The 9,440-nt window shown below is 30.5% G+C and overlaps 1 protein-coding gene across 1 annotated transcript; it reads right to left on the bottom strand.

Moving 5' to 3' along the window:
* Positions 1–7,509: 7,509 nt before the first annotated feature.
* Positions 7,510–8,609, bottom strand: TRIADDRAFT_58574 (uncharacterized protein; the record flags this gene model as incomplete). The annotated part of the gene is made up of 2 exons (XM_002114551.1): positions 7,510–7,628; positions 7,829–8,609. 2 exons carry the CDS (start codon positions 8,607–8,609, stop codon positions 7,510–7,512), a joined length of 900 nt encoding a protein of 299 aa, XP_002114587.1.
* Positions 8,610–9,440: the final 831 nt, after the last annotated feature.

The raw sequence follows: 9,440 nt of genomic DNA, 5'->3' as shown, positions 1-9,440 counted from the left end.
ACAGCTTCTAATTGGACTTTTTTTATCAAAAAAAAAGGAAGTCCTAAGTACATGAAACAATCGCTACAGGCGTATTATACTATAGCTGAATGTAAGAAATCATTTACCCATTCACATGACCGTTTAAGATAGAAAATAATAGTATTCTTTTAAAATTTATCAAAACTTATATATACATAAACTACTATTTTGATGTCTTTTTAATTTCATAAGGGATTCCATATTAAAACTAATTGAATGGATAAAACATCGATTTAAAAATCCCTAGTATAAATCAAGATATAACCTTAATTATTTTATGCCGAAAATTTAATTACAGCAGGTAAGGAATTGTAAATGGTTGGATGATTATCTAGAGTGTAATAAAATACCTTCCTCTGGAAGAGTACAGTAATTTAAAACCTTTCTCGATTAATAAGTGGTCGTAAAAGAATTGGCAACAACTTGATCTAAGCATCAAAGACAGAAATGTATCATTTTCTATTTATCATTAGGAGATTATTGTTTTACCGAGTAAAATAACCAGCAAAATCGTATAGCATGACAATATAAAATTGGATTATGACAGTAAATTTCAGGCATTTATTTTAATCAAGTTGAAGATATTATTATATGGCAGGGTAGTAATAATTCTTTGAGATCTCTTCACTAAATTTTATATTCAAACCGTAGTTCTATAGATATTATAGGATAGTGATAGATGTAAATGCCGGAAATATTTCTTTCACAAATTTTATATGCAATCATAGTTATTCATTTGCAATATGTGTATTGCATATAAAGCTTATTTAAATAGTTCTGTTCTAAATGGTTACCGCGTGCACTTATTTGTGTAAAGTTTATGATTAGAGTGCATCGAACTCTAGTAATGATAGTTTAGACTTGTTTTTATAATTCATCGCAGTATTTAAATTTTACTTGTTTTCTTATACAAAATATACTTCCCAACCGCGTCTTTAATACATAAACGACCTCTATGTATTAATATAAATTCTGACGATAAAAAATTAAAATTACTACTTGATTTTCTTCAAATATAGACTTAAAAAATTAGAATATTAATTATAGATGATCAGTCATCAGGAGAGGTCTAAAATATCTATTAATTTGCTACATAATCTGTACTCTTTGCTACGGAATAAATTTAAGCAAAATATAATTCATTGTTAAGACTGCAATAAAATTTTTCTTAGCTGTAATCCTGCCGCAAATGATTACCGTACTTTAAGATTTTTTCTTATTAAAAATTTACAAAAATAGCAGCTGCTACTGAATCATAATTTAATCACCACGAATGTAATTCGAACTTACTTACGTTTAATAAATAAGTAGATTTTAAATCTGATCTTAACGTTAAAGAATAACCCAATTCAGATTATGGGATGATTTTATACCATTCTTTCCCATAAACATTAACCCCAACTTTTACGTATACCGTAAATAATCGTTTAATTAATTACAAAAGAGACGAAAATTTTCTGATTTAGCCGCTATATTTATGCTGTAAGGCATTAAGGTGGCTTCCAATTTGTATCACAATTGGCAACATTTAAAATGCTAATTGATAAATGAAAGAGGAGTAGTAGAAAGGAATTGCAGGGGATACGATAACAATTAGTATCGAGATAGGTGAAGAGTAATTAAACGAATAATTATTTTTACCGTGGTATTCACAGCTAAAATGTAGCTTACAACATCGGTGAGATAATTTTTTAAACATTTCCATTTTACACCTGGAATGAAACATACTCTCAAGTTATGTAAAAATCATGTTTAGTTTTTCATACTAATCGATTTGCTTTCGTAATTATTAGATCAAACTATATGTGAAAGATATTTTAATCTGCTATATCTATTAAAAATTTAAAAAGCCATTAACGGTACCATGGCCGAAAAATGCTCATGTTGAAGTATTGATAATGAGCGAGGCAGTGTTGTAATCAAAGATGATCCATGGCTAAACTAATCCTACGCCCAATCGCAATTAAAACTGGAAGAAATATTTGCTAGTATCATGATATAAGCTATAGTACTGACTTTGTTTTGCACAAGATTTCTTGCCAGTTCTAATTACAGATAACGATGGGAATCGAGCATGAATGGTTCAACTAAGTTATGATTTCGATACTATTATAGACAATGGCAATAATATTAAGATTGAATGTGAATCGAGTTACACCTGCCTCTAACTACTTGACGACAACAAATATCAACAATCAACCACCAATATCCAGGAATTAAAGTTAACACTTCAAAATGATTAGTTTTAAGGTGTTTTGTCGCATCTCAAAAGTAAAGCAAATATCATCACCCTCGAAATCAAATTGAAAATTCGCGTCTAATATGCATATTAAGGAAAAAACTGCCATCTTTGTGCACCCTTATGCGTTCAATTCTATTTAATACTGTCGTAAGATCTCCTCTCTGTATTCAAGAAATCAAATAATACGTTCAGTATTGATGCGGTAGATCAAAGAAACTAAAATTATTGTCTAGCTTTCCATCATCATCTTGCTACAACAATCATCTACATGTATCAATTAGACATTTACAAGTTCTAGTTATTAAATTCGTCTTGTATTAGATTCATTTTGCTCAGATATTAGTATATAATAGGTTTTTCCCGCTGCTATACTTAGGAATAAGTTCGAACAATATCTCTGATGTGTCTATGAAAAACTTTTTTACCAGAATTTGCTATTGACATTTTTAATAATATTTTAATTATCATCAGATAATGATGTATTGTTTGCATCAATAAAATAGGAGTAAGATCGAAACTTAATTTCTAGTAAATTAACTAGATGAGAAATGCTTCTGGTAATTAACTCTATGTGTACGATGTTGCTCACATGTTTGTCTGCTAACGAGGGTAATTCTTAATTTCTTTATTTATAGTACGGCTTAAGTTAGAGATGATATTGTAGTACGATACCGAAAGCTGCTGGTCTACGTTCAGAATCATTACTTAGATCGTTAATTTTATTATAGATTTCATCAGTAGTTTCTAATATGTCTAAGCACATTTATACCAGTAAAGAAAGTTAGATCAAATCTACTTCCATAATGAACAAAATTGCATGAGAAATATTTTAGAAGCAATACAGATTGCTTTCGAGGCCTCATCGTTAATATTAAGCTGTTACAGGACTTTCATTGGCGTACTTTCGACTGTTAAAGCTTTGTCTTAAAAAATCTCTCGGAGCCTCTTTACTTTAATTCTATTTCATAGTCTAACCAGTAAAACTAAGAATCGCATTCATAGCGATAATTTTAACGACAGTTACAATTTACTATCAAAAAGGAATCATAAGTACGGTTAAGAATACTCGTATACAATAATAGCTAAAATAAAGCGTAAATTATGATTTTTACCAGTTCAGCGGTTAGTGTAAGCAATTTGGGTGCCAATATTATAAATGTCTTGTATTGTACAACATAATATGAGAAATGATCCAATTAGAGTCGATGCTGGCGATGTTTAGAAATTCATCACTGATAACTTGTTCTTTTTAAAATTTACCAGATTGACATCTGTCGAGTCATTTTTATAACTATCCGAATAACTTCTTTCAATGAAATACGCGTACCTTAATTGAGGTCAGTGATATCAGTTGAGCCATTTTGACTATACCGATTGGAAAAATTTCTCAAATTCAAAATTATCTCAATTAAGGCTGATATTAGTCTGATCACTTTTGTATCAAATCGAAAAATTTCTTAATCAAATACCAAAATATTTTAATTTATGCCGATAGTATTAATTATAAAAGGTAATACTTGAGTTATTTATGCCTCATACTTTATGCATCCATAAACGTTCTAAATTACAAAATAACCATATGCGATAGAACAACTTTTACGACGTGCATTCAGAAGTATAGATGTAGTGATTCATAGCTATTACTAGTTTTAGTGTCATAGCAATTGATATAGCGCTAATTATGGAACTAAATAGGAAGGACGGCAAGACAATAATTTACTATTATCATCTGTACACCTCTAATTGACTTTATTTTATTTCACTGATGAAAAAAGTAACGCTTTAGTTGGATATTAATGATAAGCTTTTAGTGATATAAAGACTAAGTAGAAATATTTTCAATGGCGAGGTTAATCATCAATCGAAATTATTAATGAGTTTCAATCCAAGAACTAAGGATACTGCTTAGATTACCTTACGTGCTGTGCTAGCACATATCCGCCGATTTATAGATCTTATCTATATTGTATGCCGTTTTATATATTCTGTATAATCTAATGCTTAATATTTGTTATCATTAGTATGGACCCAAATTGACTTTTATTAGTTAAATCCTCACGCTAACCGCTACAATAGCTTAAATTAGTCATTAAAATGTTAATCGCTATCATACAAGACAACTACATTTGAATATTAATCCTGGTATTACTCACTTGTAACCTATATTTAATCCGTTCAACGTTATTTCTTCAAGTATGGCGGAATTTCCTTCAGTTAATAACTTGATAGGTAGATGCTCGATCTTTTTATACCATAAAAGCGAAAATCCTCGCACTAATTCTGAAACTCGATCTTAGTGCAAATATAGATCTACAAGGATTAGACAAACGTACAAGATTAAATAACTACAGTGTGGATTTGGCTGGTAGTACATTTTTTATACTATATACAGATGCGAACATAGTCTATAATTTGTTGTCAATTAATCATCGAAACAATGATTTTAGGGAAAAATGACAAACTTTAACTATTGCTAACATATTTGTTGACTCAACATTCTTGATTTACAATCAAATGCATTGCAATTATAGGCTAACGATAATTAGATAGATAGACCGTAGTATTAAACTGGTATTGTCGTTTAAAAGAAAAATTATACAGATAACTATATGATTACTTGTTTAAATTTTTATTACGTAAACTAGCGCATTATTGGTATTATGATGGTAATTTTGATTTTCAAGTCTTTTTAAAGACAATCATAGCAGGTGCAAGCTATTGAATTTTACATGAGTAAATAAGCCATTAATAGATACATTATTAATGCTTCAGCGTGTTATGTTATTTCTGACTATTTAGTGCTATGGTAATAATAGAATGTTATCCATAATGAGTCAACCTAGCGGTACACTGTCGGTGCATTTCGCTAAATAGAAGACTTAAAATCAAGAACTGCAACGTTGTTAGTAAACTAGCCCACACAAAAAATAACATTTTATACATGGCCATAACAACATTACTTTAGGAATCGAGGTTTCCAATGGTTCGATTTCATAGTTGCAAAAGAGTCCATTTACGTGACCTGTTAAAAATTACTTGGTGAAAACTAACGGATAAAAATTTTAATGGATAATGTACACGTATATTAATATTTAGGAACTTGAAGCTTTTGAAAATTGACCATCTTTTCTTTGTAGTGGTATGAATATTAAATGATTTAACTCTATCAGGGTGGAGATTTTGAATGTAAATTTCGATTTACCTTAGTGAATCGAAATATCGCTTGTATAGCTCTCTGACACCGTTAGCCTTAGCCCTTTTCTAAAATTAGTAGCGATAGCTGAAATTAAATGCTTAAAACAGAAGTATAACAGTGGTTGATATTATAGGCGATGACCCATACCTAAGGCTGTAGAAATTAATTAGTTTCTCGTGTTTGGGACTGAGCTTACCATTGCAGGACAGAATGGCTAAAAGTATGATGCCGTAGCTTTAATAATTGTTATCGTATTATATTGGAGGAATATTGGATATTAGGTCATTTTATTTTCAGGAAGAAATGAAAATCTTGTATGATTAAAGTTATGATTTGAACAGCTTAGTAACATTATTTCGTTTAATCTGTACCTCACATGGAATGGCTATTGTTCAAATTTGTTCCTATTTTAAGTAAAACTGTGATACTTCAACTATGTACGACTATAATTCAAACATGAATTTAATATTTTTGAAGGCGACCATCCTTATCTAGGATAATGATGGAAATTTTTTCGTTATTTAGCGATTAGCATTACATCGATATGGCATCTATTATCTAATAATGTTCTTTTACAGCAAGATTACGATGTTTTTACGGCAGGTTAGTCTTGATAATCAAGAAAAAGATGATATATCATTTACTTCCTGTTTTACATATTACGTAAACTATAACATTATGGAAGTACATGATATGAATTAAAAAACGAATTGAATGCTCTTGCTAATGGTCACTGTTATTTTTAGCTCTACTTCTAGGTTTTGTTTTAATGTGTTATTTTCAATGAAGAATCCATTTTCTGTGATGAAACTGCTCTTTAACTACTATGCTATAAATATACAGCTCTTAATAGCCGAATTTCATCAAGTATCACTACTTTCCTGTACCGTGCTAATTCCAAAGACGATAATACTAATTTCAGCTAGCTACTGTACAAACAAAGATCTATTAATTATATACGGTATTTGTTAATCCGAACCGAAGTATCTTAGGTAATCATCAGAATATAATTCAGTTTTATGTACTATTTAATAATTTATCAATCCCTATAAGTGATGTTATTATCGAGATAATATAATAGAGGTACCTTGGCTGTTAATATATCAATAATGGATAGAAAATAGCATTGAATAATTTACTACATAGGCTGCTCCCGATCAGGCAATGAAAAGAAAATTAATCATGAATGAATGCAATTGTTCGTTATGATTAAATAACCTTCTGAAAATCTTTGCTGTCGAACACACATAAAATACAGAATGAAAATTTTTTATGACGTACACCGCTAAATTGAGAAATGTAAATAACCCATGGCTAAAAAATTGAAATGCATTGAAATCATACTTGTTACGAAATAGTCAAGAAATAAGAGTTTGTTAAAATATCACGTGCAGAGATAATGATGAACAAACTAATATCGAAGTTAAATTTTTAGATTTAGGAATTATTTCATCTGAGTAGTTTCTTATGCCCTATTGGATAATACTAATAGTGTTACAGTAATACTATTGGCTTATCATTAGGAGTAGATTTTCATTTTAAATACCTCACCAGTAATATAGATAAATATCATGCGATTTAACTCCATTTTAACTTTGCAATTCCTATCGAATCTTTGGCGTAGGCGCCTTAGGCAAAGGCAGTTAGAGAATACGTTTATTTTCTATACGATAATGACTTGCTATTATTTTCACTCTTCTAGAGTTATCTTCTAAAGTATTCAATAGCAAAGTAATTGTCTCACCGAAAGATAGTTATTGAAAGGATAAATGAAGCTTTAAATAGTGAACTTTACTGCGCCATTTATAATTTATAATACAGCCGGAATTTCAATGTTTTATAAATAAAGCTAGCTTCCATTTTATTCAATTTACAAAATTGAGCTGGTTAGTTCAGATAAGAAGTGAAAATGAACCTTCGTCGATAGTGTGGAAACTAAACTTGATTATATGTATATCCTTAATATAAATGTTAATATGCAGAAAATAAGCAGTTTGCATCATCTTGCGGTTATTGAACTTCTGTCTACCATGATTTGCAGACTATGGACCTAAACTGTATATACATCACTGGGATTAAAGCTAAAAATTGCATTTTCTATTGCCCACATGATTTTATGGATATTCTTCTTGAAGTATGCTTGATTTTTGCGAGAATAATCTGTAACAACTAAGGATAATTTTAAAAATTACTGAGAGTTTATTTTAAACGATCCCGGGTAGAAGTCTACCACACTATATTAAGAAGGATTAAGTTGCTTCCAAATTAGACCAGCATCTAAGGATTGGTGTACACTAAATTGTAATTTTCTAAACAATACAGTAGCTCTTATTACTTAAATTAATTTTAGGCTTTCCGAGTAAACTTACATGTGTCATAAAATTGCTGATTGAATTTTAATTTGGCTAGACTACTGATTTCATTCCAGAATTGCTGTTTGCATCGGTCAATTCGTGCTTCATTAGTTTCTTCCTCGTATTGTTCATAGCATGATTTTAATTCTATCCAGTGGACCGAAACGCTATAGCGTTTCATCTCTATACTTAAGCTCTCAATAAAGGCTCTTAATGATGCTTTGGCTACACAATAAGCTATGGTTTTTCGACTCATCGTTGTAGCCGATGAACACCCTAACTGTATTATTCTTCCACGAGATTCTTTAATAACAGGCAAAAATCTTCTTATAACCTCAACAGATGCCCATAGGTTATCATCCGCAGAGTTCAAGTAAATTTCCTTTGGACACCATTCAGCTGCAGCATTGCAAATACCATTACCTGTTAAATTAATGAGAGTCCAAATACTACCATATTGCATTTGCTCTTTAGTTATGGCTTTAATTGTATTGTCAATTTCATCTGTTTCATTGGGATCTAATTTCATGAATGTAATATTCGAAGGAGAATCAGGTAATAAATCTTTCATTTTGTCTTCATCTTTATACGTTGCGAATATATGGCCGCGGTGTTGCAGTAGCTGTTGCAGTAATGCTTGACCACAATCCGTATCACAACCAATCAGAACTATATTTTTATCATTTTGATCGGAAAATTTTAGATATTTGGCCAAACGTAGGCAAATCACGACTAAAATTGGTGCTACAAACACGCTAAAAGCCGCTATGTAGAGCTCTAAGCTTTCGGAAGCCATTTTGTCTTGATCTACTCTTAAAAATAAGATTGAGCATGCGGCTTAGCTTAACGTTGAAACTGAAACGATCGAACATATGTTACTAGTAGGATTTTATAACCTACACAGAAGATCATTTCAACCTATTAACTATGATAAATATGATTGGCAACTGCAAATTATTATTTGCAGTTAGATTGTAGTTTTTTAATCGTTTGCTCTATGCTCTACCTGAAATTAACTGTGGAGGCTATATTTCAGTGAGTGCATGTTTGACGCATTGAAGGAAATTCATTTACAATACTCATTGAAGGCTATATTATATGCGTATTTCTATTTATTTGATAGTGATGAATAGATGTATGTAAGATCATCAAGGGGGTTAAAATACTTCATTTTCAACTACTAATGTCGCAGTCTGAGCTAAACTATAGAAAAAATATCTTACAATGAGCAAAACTGAGTTATTAAGGACTATACGATGAAAAACAGTACCGGGTATTAAAATAGACCACAGTACTGCATACATATGTATTCTGCTTAAAAGTTTAAAATCAGCACAATCAATACAATAGTAAATTACATAGAAATAAGTTTTCCTTTATATGATTATACTGTACCCTAGCAATTGCTTAGGTTATTTAAAATAGGAATATTACCAGGTAGTGTGGAGAAAATAAAGAAAGTAATGCTACTACTTAAGAATAGACTTTATTGATATTTATACTATCATTATTCATTTATGCAATTGATGGAGACACAACTCAGTACGATCCTTGCAACCTTGCAGGTATCAAAAGAATCAGAAAGCGTAAACTTTTCATCAGAAATAGTGCACATGGAACCAAAACA

The sequence above is a fragment of the Trichoplax adhaerens genome, genomic scaffold, assembly GCF_000150275.1.
Source record: "Trichoplax adhaerens TRIADscaffold_8 genomic scaffold, whole genome shotgun sequence".
NCBI lineage: Eukaryota > Metazoa > Placozoa > Uniplacotomia > Trichoplacea > Trichoplacidae > Trichoplax > Trichoplax adhaerens.
Note: the sequence above shows the minus strand (reverse complement) of the source record. Positions and strands in the feature narration are given on the sequence as shown.